The sequence below is a fragment of the Cajanus cajan genome, chromosome 6 (genome assembly GCF_000230855.2).
Source record: "Cajanus cajan strain Asha chromosome 6, NIPB_CcT2T_4, whole genome shotgun sequence".
In the NCBI taxonomy this organism is placed as follows: Eukaryota; Viridiplantae; Streptophyta; class Magnoliopsida; order Fabales; family Fabaceae; genus Cajanus; species Cajanus cajan.
In genome coordinates, this window is record NC_138522.1 from 45,648,180 (window position 1) to 45,668,114 (window position 19,935).

At 34.7% G+C, this 19,935-nt stretch overlaps 3 protein-coding genes across 7 annotated transcripts; all 3 read left to right on the forward strand.

Annotated features, from left to right (window-relative positions):
- The first annotated feature begins 214 nt into the window (after positions 1-214).
- On the forward strand, positions 215-3,456 carry ADSS (adenylosuccinate synthase). The gene is made up of 4 exons (XM_020356411.3): positions 215-617; positions 1,520-2,212; positions 2,445-2,756; positions 2,924-3,456. The coding sequence occupies exons 1-4, from the start codon at positions 336-338 to the stop codon at positions 3,092-3,094; spliced, it is 1,458 nt and encodes a 485-aa protein (XP_020212000.1). The 5' UTR covers positions 215-335; the 3' UTR covers positions 3,095-3,456.
- A 1,384-nt stretch (positions 3,457-4,840) lies between these two features.
- On the forward strand, positions 4,841-19,491 carry LOC109796988 (DNA-binding protein). Of its 5 annotated transcripts, none has more exons than XM_083077200.1 (18): positions 4,841-4,979; positions 8,820-9,436; positions 9,510-9,593; positions 11,102-11,207; positions 11,280-11,384; positions 11,660-11,728; positions 12,052-12,141; positions 12,260-12,343; positions 12,673-12,837; positions 13,244-13,431; positions 14,981-15,053; positions 15,696-15,749; positions 16,602-16,859; positions 17,766-17,972; positions 18,145-18,248; positions 18,583-18,727; positions 18,846-18,980; positions 19,089-19,491. In XM_083077200.1, the coding sequence occupies exons 4-18, from the start codon at positions 11,127-11,129 to the stop codon at positions 19,263-19,265; spliced, it is 1,935 nt and encodes a 644-aa protein (XP_082933326.1). In that variant the 5' UTR covers positions 4,841-4,979; positions 8,820-9,436; positions 9,510-9,593; positions 11,102-11,126; the 3' UTR covers positions 19,266-19,491. The 5 variants fall into 5 exon arrangements, with proteins under 5 accessions (XP_082933326.1, XP_082933327.1, XP_082933325.1 ...); XM_083077201.1 differs by having other exon boundaries at positions 11,115-11,207; XM_083077199.1 differs by having other exon boundaries at positions 8,820-9,593; positions 11,093-11,207.
- On the forward strand, positions 4,845-7,701 carry LOC109797800 (oligopeptide transporter 5). Its single transcript, XM_020357937.3, has 2 exons — positions 4,845-4,979; positions 5,269-7,701. Exons 1-2 carry the CDS (start codon positions 4,890-4,892, stop codon positions 7,513-7,515), a joined length of 2,337 nt encoding a protein of 778 aa, XP_020213526.1. The 5' UTR covers positions 4,845-4,889; the 3' UTR covers positions 7,516-7,701.
- Positions 19,492-19,935: the final 444 nt, after the last annotated feature.

A 19,935-nucleotide genomic window follows, 5' to 3' on the forward strand; every position in this document is an offset into this window, starting at 1 on the left:
CATACTAAATAAGAAGAAAACATTAATTACATTTAAAACATAAAAACATAATATTTGTTGTTGACTCAAAAATATATAATATTCGTTGTACGTACATTAAAAAATATTTAATAATTTTGAAATAATTAATACTATGAGGATATTGTAAAATGAAATTCATGTACATGAGTATATTATATATATAAAAATAATTCTTAAATAGATATATGACTATCGCTCCTTTCTGGTGGTAGTGTCCAAGAGGGAAAGAAGTATCACAGAAAAACATCAACACAAAACAAACAACAACCTTTGTGCCCTTTTCCTTCTTTCTTTCTTTCATTCATTCGTTCACAATGAACAGCATCTCGTCACTCGCGCTTGATTCTCACGCCGTTTGCAACCCTCAGCGCCCCTTCTCCTTCCACCGCGCTCGCCCCATTCCAAACGTCGTCGTCTGCTCCGCCAAGCCCGTCGCGCCTCCTCCCACCAAGCTCGCCGCCGTCGACGCCTCCGCCGGCCGCATCGGGTCGCTCAGCCAGGTCTCCGGCGTGCTCGGTTGCCAGTGGGGCGACGAGGGCAAGGGGAAGCTCGTTGACATCTTGGCCCAGCACTTCGAAATCGTTGCTCGCTGCCAGGTACTGCTAAAGCTATCATCTTTTTCACTTTTCGCGTGTTTTTCCCTTCGCCGCGAATCGTGGGTGGTTCGGGAACTCGATGGAATTAGTGCGTTGTTGTGTTAGGGTTGGTTGCTCTGTGGTTTAACCGAATTGGTTTTGAATGGGCTTGTTCACGCGCGTGAATCAGTGCCTTTTGTTTGGGGTTTTCGATGTTTAGATTCACGGACTTGCTTACTGTGTGAGATGGACGTGTGATTTATTATGAGAGGAACACTTGATTGATCCTGTGATTACGACTGCCTCTCAATTTTATTTATCCATGAAATTACAGAAATGTATTTTTTGTCTATGAAATTATTATTGATGGTTATTTTAGTTCTTCCGTGTTACCAAAGGATAGTGCCAATCACTATTATTTATGCCTGAAATTGCAGAAATGCCTTTTTTTTTTTTATTCTCTGAAATTATTAATTAATGGTTATTTTAGTTCTTCCATGTTACCAATGGTTAATGGTTTGGGTCCCTGAATTTACAAATATAAGGATTAAAATGAGAGAAATGCTAGTGACACTTTCTATAACATACTCTCTATTGTTGATTGAATTTTATTGGAAATTGCAATTTGGGGGTCTCACTTTTTATTTAATGAGCACCACTCATGATTTTGTAGTTCTGAATAAATTTTAATCAATAGTAGAGAGTGTGTTAGAATGTGTATTATAGAGTGTTAATAGCATTCCTTTTGTAAGTCATTGACGTTTGGTAATTTTAGGGACTAAAACTACATTCTTTGTAATTTCAGATATTAATCTCAGGGACTAATTTGGTGTGTTGATTGTTTCACTTGGTGTTGGTGCATGATTTTTGGTCTTTTAATTGTTGTTTTGCACTGATAATTTGTGATTGTTGTATGTTCTCAGGGTGGAGCTAATGCTGGGCATACAATTTATAATGCAGAAGGGAAAAAGTTCGCCCTTCATCTTGTTCCTTCTGGTATTCTCAATGAGGATACTCTATGTGTGATTGGGAATGGTGTTGTAGTGCACCTGCCAGGGTTGTTTAAAGAGATTGACGGTCTTGAGTCAAGTGGGGTCTCTTGCAACGGAAGGATATTGATATCTGATCGTGCACACCTGTTGTTTGATTTCCACCAATTAGTGGATGGGCTAAGAGAAGCTGAGCTTGCTAAATCTTTCATTGGCACCACCAAGAGAGGCATTGGACCTTGCTACTCCAGCAAGGTTAACCGTAACGGCATTCGAGTGGGTGATTTGAGGCACATGGATACCTTTCCTCAGAAGCTTGATCTTATATTGTCAGATGCAGCATTGAGGTTCAAAGATTTTAACTATGGTCCAGACGTGCTCAAGGAAGAAGTTGAAAAATACAAGAGATATGCCGAGAGGTTGGAGCCATTTATTGCCGATACTGTGCATGTCATGAATGAAGCTATAGAACAAAAGAAAAATATTTTGGTTGAAGGAGGACAAGCAACCATGTTGGACATTGATTTTGGAACTTATCCCTTTGTTACTTCTTCTAGCCCATCAGCAGGTGGGATATGCACTGGTCTTGGTATTGCTCCAAGGGTAGTTGGTGATTTAATAGGAGTGGTAAGTAGATATTTTTCTATTCTTCATTGTTTGTTGGAGTTGTTGGTAATCTTTTCTTATTTTGTACCCAAAAAGAAGCCTGTGTTTCTTATTCCTTACTGCTAAAGGTAGTTTTAGCTCAGGAACGTCATGCTTTCTCTGTTTTTTTATGTATTCAAAAAATATAATGTAAACAACTTAAACATAATTAACACAGGCAGAATGGTTTATTAATTTTATTTTGGCTGTGCAGGTGAAGGCATACACTACAAGAGTTGGTTCTGGTCCTTTTCCAACTGAAATTTTGGGTTCAGGAGGTGATCTCCTCAGATTTGCTGGGCAGGAGTTTGGCACAACTACTGGCCGTCCTCGACGGTGTGGTTGGCTCGATATAGTTGCATTGAAATACTCATGTCAGATCAACGGTTTCTCATCGTTGAATCTTACCAAGCTGGATGTTTTATCGGATCTTGATGAAATACAGTTGGGTGTTGCTTACAAACTTGTTGATGGCACCCAAATCAAATCATTTCCTTCAGATCTCCGTCTCCTTGAGCAATTGAAGGTAAATTTGCGCTATTATACATCCACCTTCACTTTAGTTCTAGATCACATAACTCAATGCTTTTATTTGATGTGACTTATATAAACCAAAATGAAGTAACAGGTTTTTCAAGGAAGGTAAAGGTCCTTAATTGCATTTTCTTATGGTTATTTATTTTCATGTTTTAGGTGGAATATGAAGTACTTCCTGGATGGAAATCTGATATTTCTTCTGTAAGAAACTACTCTGAACTTCCAAAAGCTGCACGTCAGTACGTGGAAAGGATAGAAGAACTTGTGGGTGTCCCTATCCACTACATTGGTGTTGGCCCTGGACGTGATGCTCTCATATACAAATGAGTTCATGTTGGATTTGCATGCCTCTCTTGGTAAGTTGAGGCCTTTTGCGGTAGAGGTGTCTATTCCCGCCAACTTTCTGAGTTTTGGAATGGAAACACATTTGTAGTGACTAGTGAGGATCACCAACATGATGTATTATGTTGTTAGTTGTTATCAATGGCATTTTGGGGGTTTTTTTTTTGTAGAAATTTGATACAGGGTATTCACCGTCTAATTTTGCTATACCGTCGGAATGATGAGTATGAATTAGATGTATGATGATCATTTCTGCCCTTATTGTGGTATTCATGTAGCGGAAAATAATGTTGTACTTGTAACTACCCAAGGGCTTTTTGCTTTCAAGTATCCACAGAATTGCATCATGATTTTGTTGTTCTGTGCAATCTTTATTCTCATTTATCATTGATTTCACTTAGCTTGGTGTTTAATGGTTTAGTTTTATGTGTATATGGATGGTATTGCTAACTGGTGTAGAGGGCTAAAGGTTGGCACCCAAGATCCACCCATATGCTAGACAAGGTGCTTTTGCATCGCGTTAATTTTTAAATAATTCGAGTTTGAAAACTTTAAAAGAAAATGAACTAGTGTAAGATTGTTTTAGCTCAACGGTTTCGAGTTTTGGCTATGCGAATGTATTTAATATTTGGAAGGAGAGTCTTATTGTCTAAAGTTTCACCTTGCTCTATATTAGTTGCTTTCTGGAAAAAGATCTGCAATCTCGACATTTAAAAAAAAAGCTGAATAAAAAAAGGGTTTACTTATTTTTTTTATTATATGTAGTATCGTGAACTTTAATTTTTAGTTTGTATAATAAAATATTATGTTCTTAAGTCTTTATATTATTCATACTATTTTTAAATTTTTATAATTTTATAAATTAACTATTTAGTCTCTATAGAAATTGGTAACATATACTAAAAAGAAAAAAAATGATGTTTACGAAAATTAAAATAAAATGTTTTTTAACTATAAAGATTAAAAAGTAAAATTTATAAATTTACTACCAAATGTATGCACATGTTTGGATGGCAAGTTATTTTGATTTTTTCTTCTAAAAAGGTTGAATTAAACATATTACGACTTAAAAAATGATTGGTGAATAAAACAATATTAGAGGATAAGATCTAATGAGGGTTCAGACCCTATTGGTTGTTCCGAATTGAAATTAATTTATTAATAAGCAAAACTATACGAATATAATGTCCATTATTCAAAGTTCATCACGAAAATATGTATAAGTTGAAAAATGAAATCTAACGTGGATTGATATAGAGATATGCTGGGGCATGGACGCCGTGTGATCAAAGCGACAAACAAACTAAAGTACTCCTTCCGCACAGATTTATAAGCGAAGAAAAATAAGTGGATTACACTGATTGGGAGAATTAGTGGATATCATTTAATTTTACTAATTTCATTTAAAATTTATTTTTTTCTTAGAATGTTCTTAATTGAAACTAGATATCAAAAATAGATATATTTCGTTCGGAGTAGCTAAATTGTAGTCGCAAGTCAATCATGTAATTAGTATTACAAATTTACAATGACCCAATTGTTTGTTAGTTGAGCAAGCTTTGTTCCCGGTTACCAGAATTTCGTCCAGGTTCATGCAGCAATCTCAAAGTCCATACATCATTCACAGATATTTATTATCCATGTTAAATAAAGACTTGAACGAGTCAAAATGCAACGAGCAAATCCATATCCCCACGTGCACAAGCATGCTCATGCTGTGTTGTACTAAAGATACAATTTTCTCGATCTGTTCTATATCTGCAATCCTTACATAGCAGCAATGAAGAGAGGCGCCAATAATAACAAAGCATCACCTCTTTCTTCGCAGCAATTCATCTCTGTTACCACCCCTCTTCTTGATCTGGAAAAGGTATCTATTCTCACTCCCTTCTCCTACTGTCTAATAATGCCTACACTTACTTTTCATGTTTCTTGCTGTTTAGTCCCACTTGGCCTGATTGAGTCCTTTTATGTAAATATTGTGGAACTTTTCCAAGTCATTGCACGTAAGTAATAAATCTAGAAGCAGATTGATGCCCTCTAATTGCACCTGTTGAACGGTTACATTGGCAGATTAGAAGAATGATAAAGGTCATACATAGGTTGGAAAGAGTGGTTTATGGGATTTGTTGTTGTCCTTTGTTTTGTTTTTGGGTTAGGAAGCTGAGGCATCAAGCACAAGTGTGTCTCAAGAGAGGGTCATAGAGGATGCTGAGCAAGATGATTTCGAAGTTGATGACTGTCCCATAGAGCAAGTGAGGCTAACGGTTCCAATCACTGATGACCCTACTCAGCCTGCACTAACATTCCGGACATGGGTTCTGGGGTTGGCATCATGTGTGCTCCTTGCCTTTGTGAACCAATTTTTGGGCTACAGAACCAACCCTTTGAAAATATCTTCAGTTTCAGCACAGATCATTACCCTCCCACTTGGGAAACTCATGGCTGCTACTCTCCCCACTAGACCGATCCAAGTCCCGTTCACCAAATGGTCTTTTTCGATGAATCCGGGGCCATTCTCTTTGAAGGAACATGTGCTGATCACCATCTTTGCTACCTCTGGATCTAGTGGTGTTTATGCAATTAGCATCATCACAATTGTTAAGGCTTTCTATCATAGGAACATTCATCCAGTAGCGGCTTATTTGCTAGCACTTTCAACCCAAATGCTTGGGTATGGATGGGCTGGGATTTTTAGAAAATTCCTTGTTGACTCCCCTTATATGTGGTGGCCTGAAACCCTTGTGCAGGTGTCTCTATTCAGGGCATTTCATGAAAAAGAAAAAAGGCCTAAAGGAGGAAAAACTAGGCTGCAATTCTTTTTCCTAGTCTTTGTAGTGAGCTTTGCCTATTACACCGTTCCAGGGTACTTTTTCCAAGCAATATCTACTATCTCCTTTGTTTGCCTCATTTGGAAAAGTTCCATCACAGCTCAACAGATTGGTTCAGGCATGGAAGGCCTCGGCCTTGGCTCATTTGGCCTTGATTGGAACACTGTTGCAGGCTTCTTTGGCAGTCCTTTGGCTATACCTGGCTTTGCCATCATCAACATGTTGATTGGATTTGTGTTGGAAGTCTATGTCGTGATTCCCCTTGCCTATTGGAACAACTTATATGATGCCAAAAAGTTTCCTCTCATTAGTTCTCACACTTTTGACTCTACTGGTGCACCATATAATGTTACTCGGATTCTAAATCCCAAAACTTTTGAAATTGATCTGAATAGTTATAACAACTACAGCAAGATCTATCTTAGTGTCACGTTTGCATTCGAGTATGGACTCTGCTTTGCAACTCTGACTGCCACTATCTCACATGTTGTCCTCTTCCACGGAGAAATGATTCTTCAAATGTGGAGGAAGACAACAAGTGCACTAAAAGAACAACTAGGAGATGTCCATACAAGAATTATGAAGAAAAACTATGAACAAGTCCCTGAATGGTGGTTTGTGACCGTTTTGATTCTCATGGTTGTTATGGCCTTGGTTGCTTGTGAAGGCTTTGGCAAGCAACTCCAACTGCCATGGTGGGGAATTTTACTCTCTCTAGTAATTGCACTAGTCTTCACCTTGCCAGTTGGGGTGATTCAAGCTACAACAAACATACAAACAGGACTCAATGTGATTGCAGAGTTGATAATTGGATTCATTTACCCAGGAAAGCCCCTAGCAAATGTAGCCTTCAAGACTTATGGTCATGTCAGCATGGTCCAGGCACTTGGGTTTCTTGGTGACTTCAAATTAGGCCACTATATGAAAATTCCTCCTAAATCTATGTTCATAGTGCAGCTAGTAGGCACAGTTGTTGCTTCATCTGTCCACTTTGCCACAGCTTGGTGGCTTCTCACATCTATTGAGAACATTTGTGATGAAGCATTGTTGCCAAAGGGTAGTCCCTGGACATGCCCTGGTGATGATGTGTTCTATAATGCTTCAATCGTATGGGGAGTAGTAGGACCAAAGAGAATGTTCACCAAGGATGGTGTTTACCCTGCTATGAATTGGTTTTTCCTGATTGGTCTACTTGCACCTCTTCCAGTGTGGCTGCTTTCTCGTAAATTCCCCAACCACAAGTGGATTCAACTCATCAACATTCCCATTATCACTGAAGGTGCATCCAACATCCCACCAGCCAGATCTGTGAATTATATTACATGGGGAACTGTTGGAATCTTCTTCAATTTCTATGTTTATAGAAAGTTCAAGGCATGGTGGGCTAGACATACTTACATTCTTTCAGCTGCATTAGATGCTGGAGTTGCTTTCATGGGTGTTGCCCTCTATTTTGCCCTCCAATCTAATGGTATTTTTGGTCCAGCCTGGTGGGGTCTTGATGCAGACCACTGCCCTTTGGCCAAATGCCCCACAGCTTCAGGTGTATATGCCAAGGGATGCCCTCTTCTCTGATTTCCCATTTTTTTATTCTTACCTAGTATGTTTTTTTTTTAGCTCCTGAAAGTCAGATACTAGTCTCCCAAGATATGGGAATCCATTTAAAGTGCTAACATCTCTTATATGCTCTTCCATAGTTACGTACACATGCAAATATGGTATTGGACATTAAATGTACCCAAAGTCTAAATATTCACTTTCTGTCTCTGCTGACTGTAAATTATAATTGAATATTGAATAAGTTACAGGTGGAGAGTAGAGCAAGCAAAATTGTTTAAAGTTTAAACTAAGAATCTGTTTTACTTTGATCTCTTTGTATTTATTATTTAAGCTATAGTAGATCTTTCATTCTTCCATACCTTAATAGACAAGTTGAAACTTGAATTATTGATACTCCACTAACTTTAAGAGTTTTGGGATGAAAACAAATTTGTAGTGATTAGTTAGGATTACTACTCGATGTTATTATGTTGTTGTCCAATCCAACGTCAATGATACTTTGGGTTTCTACAGAAATTCGATACAGGATATTTTTCACTTTAACCATGTTGGCAACTATCTGATTTCGGTCGAGGAAGGATGAAATTAAGAATATGCAAAGAAAAAAATGCACATGAACCAATGATTAAAACTCAAAGAAAAGAAACATTGCTTATTAGCTTCTCAGTGCCATTCTCTCTCTTACTCAGAAAAGCAAGCATCTAAATCCGAGGTTGGAAATAACATTTTTGATGAAATCTGGTTATCAAGATAATGAGAGAAACCGCAATTCTAAAAGGAGAGGAGGGAGAATGCTATCATAATTTCAAAATATATATTGTGGCTCAAATTGTTGAGTTACAAACAAGTCTCACATTAATAAAATAAGAAAAAAATTAACAAATTATAAAAGCAAGCTGTTTTCTATTCTACATATAGTTCTTTTATTAAATATTTTACTTTTTTCGAATACTTGAGTTCAAATATTCATATATTTGATATTTCTTTACTGGCTTCATATAATTTAAAAAATATTAATTTTGATCAAATATTCTTCAGACAAATATCATAAAATAATTTCAACAGAAATTAATACATTATAGCAAGTTGTTTTCCATTGTACAGATAATTCTTCTATCAAATATTTTGCTTTTTTCGGATACTTGAGTTCAAATATTTATATATTTGATATTTTTTTACTGGCTTCATATAATTTAGAAAATACTAGTTTTGATGTTGATTTTTAAGTAAAATTTTGTTTTTATTTATTTGAGATTTTCAAAATTCAAGAAAACATTAATTACTATTTTATACTCTTATATCTAATCTTTTTTTTTTAGGTTCGTTCCTGGAGTATCCACCGTCGACAGCAGTGACTAATCTCCTCGCTACGTTGGAGGCACCTCAAAGGGTGGGATAGCTGGCCCCAAGATTTAACGCGGCTGCATACACAAGGCAGGATTCGAACCCCTGACCTTGCTTAAGCGTGGATCAACCCCTACCGCTGAACCACACGTGGACCGACACGTCAACTAATTTATACTATTACAGTAACAATCAATTATGGAAAAGAAAATAAAAGAGGATATAATAGAAAATGTACCGGAAGGGTCCTATCGGCCACATGGATCGACCACGTGGACCGACACGTCATGTCCTATCAGATATTGACGCAGCTTAGTTATCACTTCGGCTCGGCAAGGGACCGAGAACCGCATCCTTCCCCTATCGGCTCGGCCAGACGCCGAAGACGACGTCTCAGCCGTTCCGTATCGGCTCGGCTGAAGGTCAACAGAGACAGAATAATTAGAACGACGTTCATGATTAACGAGAGACAAAGCACAATTAAGACATAACCCGCCGATTAACATCGTATTACCTAATTTGGTAAGTGTCAGAAAAGGCTCACCATGCTCAGGCCCATGTCAAGTATTATAAATAGGTCACACGTAACGAGGTATGTCACTGTTCAATTATTACCCTAGAGATTCGTGTTTGTCCTAACTTGAGCGTCAGAGTACCTTTTGCAGGTACCTCCCCCCTCTGAAGCATCCACCCGAAGCTCCTGTTCGGCCCTCTACCCACCTGAAAATTACGAGTGTGTCCTTAGACAGGTACAAAAAATATTAAAATTATTTTATTAATAAGAAATGGAGATAGTAAATCATTTGACTTTTCAATGTTCTATATTCCAAAATTTAATCCCAAAATGATATCCATGCACACATTTACTTTTTCAAAATATTAAGATATTTTTTATATATTAAGAAAATGTCTTCTGCATTTTCAAATTTGTCAATTAATGTCCTATATATCCAATATAATTACCCATGCTTAAAACAATTGAAAAGCCAAATTATCAACTCAAATTAAAGAGTGCGATTTTTTTATTATTAAGAAATTATTATGTTATCTCTTAATTGTGCAATACAATTATATATGTGAACCATTCCTATATTTTTATTTATTTTACTAATATGAAAGTTTAATTACCGAATTACTTTCAGACTTAGCGGAAAATTGTTTCTTCGGTTACTAAACAACTTTTAGATATTAAAGAATAATAGATTGAATAAATTTATCTTTTTTTATTTATTTATTACATATATTCATAGTGAAATGTTAGAAACACTTAATTATAAAACTTTAAACAATAATTTTGTAGTTGATAAAAAAATAAAATGAGATTTAATAAATTATATTGAATATAAATTTTACTTAAAAGTTTAGAGTTTCTTATGCAACTTGCAATGTATACAAAAGTGTAGATTAAAGATACTACTCATGTAATTAGGGGTGGTTATGAACTTTTTTTTTTCTTCAAGTAAAAAATAAGTAGTGTAGTACCTATTTAAATCTTAAATTTAATTCTCGTCATGTCTTTGTATCTTTTTTATGGATAAATTTTTTTATAGTATCTATTCAAACATTTCACTAATAATTAAACACAAGACTTACTTAAGAAATTTAAGTTCAATTACAATTTAATTAACGATATACTTTAATATAACATGCTTGGTTTAAATTAATTTTTGCAAAAATAATATTTTTGTTAGCTTTCTTGTTGACTTTAATTTTTATATTGATGTAAAAAGTTTTATAGCATTAGTTATAATAAATATGACTCGTAATAATTATTATAAAAATTAATAAATTTATTATACATCATATCTTTTTATTAGATATAATACTACAAGTCTTTAGCATGTAAGTATATGAACCATTTAGTCATTAAAAATGAATAATTATTTTATTAAAATAAAGTAGAGCAAGGGTATTTTAATTGTTAACTTTGTGGTGTTAAAATGATTTATTTTCATATTAATTATGATGGTATTTTTCAACTTTGTTTTTTCAACTGACAAAATATTTCATCCATTGCAATTGAGGAATATTTAACATATTATTTAACATTCATTTTATTACTAGTTAACTGAAAATTATAAAATTACCCTAAAATTCATTAATTAAAAAGCAACACTCAAAAAAATTTATGAAATAATTATAAAAAGAGTGTCTTTTGAAAAACACATAGTTGCTACTACAATCATATATTAGGCATGTTAACTCGCTCGTGTGCAGTGAGTGTATTTCATTCCGAAGCTAACTGCAGTTGGCGCAGCTCTGATCGATAGATAGCAGTGAGAATGGGGAGTAAGAAGAAGGCATCGCCTCTCTCATTGCAGCAATTCATCTCCATCACCGCTCCTCTTCTTGACTTGGAAAAGGTAACTCTCTCTCTCTCTCTCTCTCTCTCTCTCTTCTCAATTCAATTTACTAATTCTCTCATTTTGCCTTAGGATGCTGAGATTTCAAGCTCAATCGCCATCGGCGCCTCCAGGAACTTGGACACCGCTCAAAAGAGGGGTTCCACCATCCTCAACTTGAAGTGCGTCGATGTCCAGGTTGCCTCTTTTTTCATTTTTTTTATGCTCTTTTAATTCCTATTTTGTTTTGAACTAGCATGTAATCTGTTGCTTTCAAAATGGAGACATGCCTAAGGACAAAGATAAATGGATTTTTATTTATTTATCTTATTTCATTACTCTTGATAATCAAGGAAATGAAGCTAAGCTAGCCATGTTTACAGTTGATTTATCTTGTTTTCTGTGCATTTTAGTGGTAAGTGGAGTGGAGCTTTAATTCATATGTTGTGTTCATTTCTTTATTCTGAAAATAGACAGGGCTCATGGGGAAGTCTCTGATTGAGTTCCAGTCTACAAAAGGAGATGTTCTTCCTGCACACAAGGTAATAAAGGATTGCCTTTCTTTTGTCGTTTCACTATCCAATTGGTTATACTTATACTGGTTTACTCAAATTTATATTTGTGCCTTTTAGTATTGTATTATTGTATGAATGTGAGCCTACTTTTTATTATATTTTATGCATTTCTCCCTTCTCCTTTCTTTTGTTATTCAGTATAAGTACTTGACTCAAGTATTCTGAGATTGGTATGACAGCAAAAAGGTTGCCACAAAAACATCTTGTAGCACTGATAGGACCATTTTCTGTGTGTTCAATCCATATAGCATTGCTTTAAGGAGTCAACGAGGTTTTTTTTTTTTTTGCAGTTTAGTACTCATGATGTCGTCGTTTTAAAACTCAACAAGTCTGATTTAGGTTCTCCTGCTCTTGGTCAAGGTGTAGTTTACAGATTAAAGGTATGTGATTGATTCAATTTGTGAAAAAATAAAAAAGAAATTGTGCATGCCTTTGGCTACAGATGGTCCCACCTTTGGATATTACTTTGACTTACTGGTTTGATACAATTGCTTACAGGATTCGTCAATAACTGTTGCTTTTGATGATATACCAGAAGATGGTTTAAACAGTCCCCTAAGGCTGGAAAAAGTAGCAAATGAGGTATGCTGTTGTTGATAGGTTCATAAATAGGTCTTTGCTTATTTGCATAAATTAGTTAGTAGTTTGATTATAAATAATTCAATGACTACTGTGAGATTCCATGAATTTTGCTCAAGTATGATTCTAGATTTGCATAAAATACTGAAATGCAGTGAGGGGACCCTAATATGTAACATTTTCTCTCCCTTTTGATTAGTTAGCTACTTAGCTTATTGTTTTCTGTTGTGTAAACATAATATTAACGTGTTGCTTGGTTTTCCTATCTTTTTTTAATATCAATTTCTGGACCCTAGGTTCTTATGAGTTGCAAATATTTATTGCTCATGTAGGTGACATATCGCAGGATGAAAGATGCACTGATACAATTGAGTAAAGGAGTGCACAAGGGTCCTGCCTCTGATCTGATTCCTGTCTTGTTTGGGGAGAGGCCACCGACAGTGTCAAAGAAGGATGTATCCTTCTCTCCCTTTAATATCAATCTTGATCATTCCCAGGTATGTAACCTAATTTTTTTGCTCAGTCACTTTATTTGTTATTCTTTTATATTTTTTTTCCAATTTTTTCCCTACCTTTTGTAGTCTATTTCCATTCACTGTATCATTTCATTGAAGGTTTTTGTTCCTTTATAATTAGCACATAACATATTTATGTATTAGTTACACAGTTATTTCTATTGTTGTGCATCTTGTTTTTTATTGGTTTTATGTTATCAATTAATCTCACGTAGTGGGATAAGGCTTTTGTTGTTATTGATGTTATTTATGATATCAATTAACCAATGCAGAATATACCTGTTATTATAAGAGTGGTATTTCTACGTGAGAGTACTTCATCTTTTTAGCTTTGAACATCTTCCCCTTGCATTCACAAAATTATGTATTTCTGTTTTTATCTTCAAAGAAAGAAGCGGTTTCAAAAGCTCTATCATCAAAGAATGCATTCTTGCTGCATGGGCCTCCTGGAACGGGAAAAACTACAACAGTTGTAGAAATTATATTACAAGAAGTGAAACGTGGATCTAAGATTCTTGCTTGTGCTGCTTCAAATATTGCTGTTGATAACATTGTTGAGCGGCTAGTTCCACATAGGTATAATTATTTTATTATTGGCTTGGCCCTATAATAATTGACTGGTTTTACTTGGATTGGAGCATTGTGATTTCTGATAGTAGATTTTGGACTCAATTTGTGGTCTCAAGATAGAATATGAGATGAAAGCAGGATGAGAGCATGATAAGATAAAAACACTAAATTTTCATTGTATATCTGCTGTTTGATGTATAACATATAACAAACCAGATAGCATTGTCATGTGTTTGACATGGACTAGATAATGACGATATGTTATAACATAAAATATGTTCAAATAACTAAATTACCCTTTTGTTAAAATCATATAGAATATTGTTAGAAATGACTTTTAGTTTTTACAATTTATAAAAATTTATAGTATTAACTAAATTATAAAAAATTATGTAATTTGAAATTATATAATAAAATCACAAAAAAAAAGCAAACATGTAAATTTTTTATTTAAATATATTTATTAAATTTTATAAATTGTGAGATGAAGTATATATTTACTTCATTCAAACTTATTTGATGATATAATAAAAAATAATAAAATTAAAGCAAATAATTTTATTCTTTGATCAATGAAATTCAATCCACTCATGCTTCTACACTACAAATTCTATTAGAATGGAATAACTGTGTCTCCAAATTTCAGTGATTCTCTTCTAAGCAACATCTCGTCGTGTATTGGATGCTATTGCAGTCAGCTGATTCAACTTGTCAACACAGTTCTCAAGTGCATCCATTCAGTTGTTGGCTTGGCTAGTCTATTTTGGCCATGGTTAGAAAAATAAATGGATATTTCCAATCAATGAACATCTCTGATTAAATTTATGTTAAATCCCAAACAAAAGACCAAGACAATGAATAACAGATAAGAAAAGTTGCAGAGACGAGAGTAGAAATCTTAGATGTGATGAGATGCTGAGAAAGGAAATAAAGTGATTGATGAAGGAGAGATGAGACCCGGTAGAGATGGGGGCGTCTGCAAAAGTTAATGACAGGGATGGATGGGAGGACAGTCTGTTGGGGAAGATGAATGAGCCTGGTTCAAATAGTTATAAGGGTGAGATGGGAAAAAAATTCTTATCCATGCTGTAAATTTCTAACTAACTGGGGTCCTCCCATTGGATAAAAATTACATTGTTAAGTAGGATAGGATAAGCTCATAGGATAGGATTATTATATCATGTTGGCCTAACAAACATTATATTAAAATAGGATAGGATAAACTTATCCTAACCGCCAAACACACCCTTAACATCTGTCAACATAGATAACGAAGTCTGCTATTGTGGAACATTTGTCCACAGAATCAGTAATTCTATGAAGGAAAGAAATATGCTTTTTCCTCCTACAACATTCTCCCCCTTGATAAAGTACCAATGTCTTGTAAAGTTTATAATTTGGATACCTTTCTTTTAATGCTTCTGTTCTTATTTACTTTTTGTTGTTTTCCTCATTCTGTGAGATATGCTCTCTCCACTTGGTTTAGCTTCATCAGGTGTGTAAAATCACGTGTTGACACTTGATACTCATCATGATATCTGACATTTTCTGCTAGAGTTAAGCTGGTGAGACTCGGTCATCCTGCACGGTTATTGCCTCAAGTACTGGACAGTGCGCTGGATGCTCAGGTAACATTTGATATCTGTCTTAGTTATTTTTATCCCATTTTTATTACCATTCCAAAATAGCAATAGTAAAATGTCCAAATTTATGTCAGTGTTATATGCATATTCTCTAAAAAAGGCAAAGATGTCATCTCAAAAGAGCTCCACAATCTCTCTGGAGATCAGTGGTAGAAACCCCCCATTAAATACCGTTGGGCGTTGGCCAACTACCACATAATAACCAAGAAAAATACTCTGTCCCACACTAGATGAGAAGGAGGAAAAAATCTGGTTAAAAGTTCTGACGTTGTTCTATACACAAATGCCAAATTCCCTCCAACCAGAGCACAATGCCACAAAACATAACATTCCTTCAAAGCCCTTTAAAATGAGAAGAAAAAAGTTTACCAAAAGATTCTAGACAGATAAATTGCTTCCTCAAATTGATAAAGAGCCAATTTTACAACTACCAATCAATTTAAAATGCAATTTTTTTTTCTTTAAGAAAGATTCCCAACAAAGTGTCAGATATTCTGTTATCCTCACCTTGTGGTTTCTAGTTTTAATAATTAATGATGGATTAAGTTACATAGTATTCATTGGCATTCTTCAAATATGATTTTTTTTATATGTTCACCCTTTCGTATTGAATTTCTCTGATATTAGGTACTACGAGGAGATAATAGTGGTCTTGCAAATGACATTCGGAAAGAAATGAAGGTGATTTTTAGAACAAAAGATACAGATCTGAATCTTAATTTTCATTGTGATTTGATTACCATTTACCAACATTGTTAATTTCATCTAGCTGATGTTTCTGGGACTATTGCTTCAGATGTTAGCATTGATGTCAGCGTTAACATCATGTTAGCTTGATTAGATATATTAGAGGTGGGTATGTGGACTTGAGTTCACTGATGGTCCATTTTACCCGCAGACCATTTCAATGTGGATTTGTTTGGCACAGTTTGTTTAACCCATGGATTAAACTGGTTGGGTCTGTAGGTTAACGGCCAACTCATGGCCAATGACATTTTTAAAAATATTATTTAATGCTTTTAGTTTTATTGGTGTATTTGGATAATTACTACTGTGTTTGCCTCTTAGTATTTAAATATTTATAATTTCTTGATGTAAAAAGTTAGAGATATTGAGTTTTTTTTTTTTTTTTTTTTTATGATTTATTTGATGTTTGAGCAAAGTGATGTAGAAGAAATTTTCCTTTAAATTTTATTTCATTAATCCATGCATATTTTCTTATGTTCTTCATTAATTTTATGTTAGACACTTTTCAATTTTTATCAATTTTTTAAAATAGTTTTTCAGGCATTTCAATCATTTTTTAATTTTTAATTTTTTTCTCAATTTTTTTTTAATTATTGGGCCACAGACTAGTTTATTAGTCCGCAGGCTAAGTGGGATAGATGCAAACTGTGCAAAAACATGGTCTATAACTCTATTTAATTAGAAGGCTAGCCCAGGCCCGTCCATTTAATCGTGGACAAAACGGATAAGGCTATAGATATAATTATGCAATATTACTTTTCACATGATATAGACTATTTTTTTCAGGCATTGAATGGAAAGCTTCTGAAAACCAAAGACAGAAATACGAGAAAGGACATACAAAGGGAACTTAGGACTCTATCCAAAGAAGAACGTAAAAGGCAGCAGCTTGCTGTAACAGATGTACTCAAGTGTGCAGATGTAATATTAACTACTTTGATTGGGGCTTTCTCTAAGAAACTAGACAGCACTTCATTTGATTTGGTGATTATTGATGAAGCAGCTCAAGCACTTGAGATAGCATGCTGGATACCTCTGCTGAAGGTAGTGTTAAAAAGAATATGCACTACGTTTGATGTTATTCATAATCATAACACTAATACATTAAGATTTCAGACTTCCTTTTATCTTCTGATTACATGCACATGTCTTGTTTTATGGCTGTTTGAACACTTTATATTACCAACAGTGTGTAGTAGTTGGGAGAGGAAGGGAAAATAGAGAAGTTACATTGTTAGGAACCCATAACAGGTATATTGAAAATACATGGTTGGTTTATTTAAGACAATAAAATCTCAGACACCAGAATTTGAAACCTAAAACTATTGCATCAAGTACTTCTACAAATCCTGAACTGATTTTTACTATGATGATGATAAGAAGAATAGTGTTTTCCAACAGCATCATCCATTTCTCCAAAATTTCTCTTCATATTGCCACCAGTGTGTAGTAGTTGGGAGAGGGAGGGAAAATAGAGAAGTTATATTATTAGAAACCCATAACAGATATATTGAAAATAAGACAAGGATGGTTTATTTAAGACAATAATACGCCAGAATTTGAAACCTAAAAATATTTTAAATTTTATTGCATTAAGTACTACCACTGATCCTGAACTGATTTTTACTATGATGATGATTAGAAAAATAGTGTTTTCCAACAGTATCATCCATTTCCCCAATAATGTCCTATAGTGTCCTGGATTCGATACAATAGGATGTATAAGAAAACTAACCAAATAACAAACTGAAATGAATTGAAAGTTTTATATGGGAAGTTGAATGCCAAAATGTGCTGTCCTTTACCAAATAGAAGTTGTTCTGGAATGGCAAAGCTAAAAGCTTGATATTTGATTCAGAATCAGAATTAAAACATGTAGCCTTCTAATTCTAATCATTACATGATGTCGTTTTGATTATAATGAATTAAATGAAGAGTTCATTGTTTTAGGGTTCAAGATGTATACTTGCAGGGGACCATCTTCAACTTCCTCCAACCATTCAAAGTGTTGAAGCTGAGAAGAAAGGCTTAGGAAGAACACTCTTTGAACGTCTTGCAGACATGTATGGAGACGAAATCACATCAATGCTTACTGTCCAGTACCGCATGCATGAACTTATCATGGATTGGTCTTCTAAAGAGCTTTACGACAGTAAGGTACTCGAAATTTTTGAAGCTTGTCTTGATATTGCATCACGGTGAAGCAATATTTTATATGCCACTACAAAGCATATTATATCAATCCTGAACTGAAAAATTATATTATGTTGGAGAGGGGGGTGTAAACATGTAATTCGATCATTATGCCTTGCACATTATGTGATCACAGATCAAGGCTCATCCAAGTGTTGCTGCACATATGTTATATGATCTTGAGGGTGTGAAGCGGACAACTTCATCTGAACCAACCCTTCTTCTCATAGACACAGCTGGGTATGTTGGATTATGTCCTTGTTGAAAATTTTATCTTAGAACTGCTTGATTAGGAGGGACATGTGGATTGCATGACATTCTCTTCCTAATAAAAATTTATGTACCATCATTTTGTTTATAATGATTTGGTGTTTTGATTAGTCTATATTCAGTAATTGGGATACTGGTTTCTTCTGTCTCATCAAGAATTTAACCTATGACCTAACTGGTATAACGAAGCTCAAGAGAAAGAAGTCATTATATTTCATACGAAGCAAATATAGTTTGTTTGATATCCGTAGGAGTTTGTTTTCAAACAGAATGTAATCAAACTGCCTATATTGGTGAAATTCAGATGTGATATGGAAGAAAAGAAAGATGAAGAAGATAGCACCTTTAATGAAGGCGAAGCTGAGGTTACCGTGGCTCATGCAAAGAGACTAGTGCAGAGTGGGGTGCTTCCTTCTGATATTGGAATTATTACCCCATATGCTGCCCAGGTATGAAATTGTTCCTTGTGAACCTTCAATAAATGTTCTGCGGGCACAGGCTTCATATTCTAGTAGTTTTGACAATATGGTAGATGTTTTACCTAACTCCTGGCAACTGGTACGGCAGGTTGTTTTGCTCAAGATGTTGAAAAACAAGGAGGACCGGCTGAAGGATGTTGAAATCTCAACAGTTGATGGTTTCCAGGGAAGGGAGAAGGAAGCCATTATTATATCAATGGTTCGATCAAATTCAAAAAAAGAGGTATTTCTAACAAGCCTGCTAGATTTATTTGGTTCATATAGGTCTTTCTTAGCAGATTTTGGTAGCATGCTGTGAAAGAATAAGAGAGACTTGGAATATATGTTTCAGGTTGGCTTTCTGAGTGATCGCCGGCGAATGAATGTGGCTGTGACACGGTCTAGAAGGCAATGCTGTCTTGTCTGTGACACAGAGACAGTCAGTGGTGATGGATTTCTGAAGCGATTGATTGAGTATTTTGAGGAGCATGGCGAGTATCTGAGTGCATCTGAGTACCAGAATGAGTAGGCCAGACTCCCAAGGTTAAGATTTCTACTGTTACACTCATGTGATCAATTTATTGATTTTGTTGATGTTGTTAGTAGATATGTGAAGGTTTCTCAAATCTTTCCTAAGCTATTTGGAATGGAAAGAATGACAGTTTATGTAGAAGAAAAAATTTATTGGTATTTATTGAAACTCGAAAGTGATATCGTCATGAATAATATCCTTAATAATTTGGTTTTTCACTGAACCTAATAGTGTTTAACCAACTTTACCAAGTAGGATAAGATTAATAAAAGCTGGCCAATGTGTATGTTGTGTGAAGATGGGAGGAAAAAGATGTTACTATTTTTGGATGAGTTTAATATACATAGGTTAAAATACTTTTATTAGTCATATAATGACGGGATAAAATAATATAAAATGTTTTTTTTAATCTATTTTTCATATACTCATAAAGTTAACGTTTGTATGCAGTGGACCTTTTCAGCAACATAGACAATTAAGTAACAATTTTCTGGTGATAAAAGGCAAATTAGCATTAGTCTCCGTACGCCATTATACCATTTTTTTTATATAAAATATATATATAAAGAGGTATAAATCTTACATTCCATCGCGATTTCATCTTGAAGTCAAAAATTGAGTCATGATTATTAATTAAGGAATATAAATGTGAAATCAATTAAATTAA

Excerpts from the sequence above, each read along its gene's own strand:
- ADSS (XM_020356411.3), top strand. The coding sequence starts at position 336 with ATGAACAGCATCTCGTCACTCGCGCTTGATTCTCACGCCGTTTGCAAC. Across the intron at positions 618-1,519 it reads AAATCGTTGCTCGCTGCCAG|GGTGGAGCTAATGCTGGGCA; the intron begins GTACTGCTAAAG and ends GTATGTTCTCAG. Across the intron at positions 2,213-2,444 it reads TTGGTGATTTAATAGGAGTG|GTGAAGGCATACACTACAAG; the intron begins GTAAGTAGATAT and ends TTGGCTGTGCAG.
- LOC109797800 (XM_020357937.3), top strand. The coding sequence starts at position 4,890 with ATGAAGAGAGGCGCCAATAATAACAAAGCATCACCTCTTTCTTCGCAG. Across the intron at positions 4,980-5,268 it reads CTCTTCTTGATCTGGAAAAG|GAAGCTGAGGCATCAAGCAC; the intron begins GTATCTATTCTC and ends TTTTTGGGTTAG.
- LOC109796988 (XM_083077199.1), top strand. The coding sequence starts at position 11,127 with ATGGGGAGTAAGAAGAAGGCATCGCCTCTCTCATTGCAGCAATTCATC. Across the intron at positions 17,973-18,144 it reads AAGAGCTTTACGACAGTAAG|ATCAAGGCTCATCCAAGTGT; the intron begins GTACTCGAAATT and ends ATGTGATCACAG. Across the intron at positions 18,728-18,845 it reads TTACCCCATATGCTGCCCAG|GTTGTTTTGCTCAAGATGTT; the intron begins GTATGAAATTGT and ends CTGGTACGGCAG.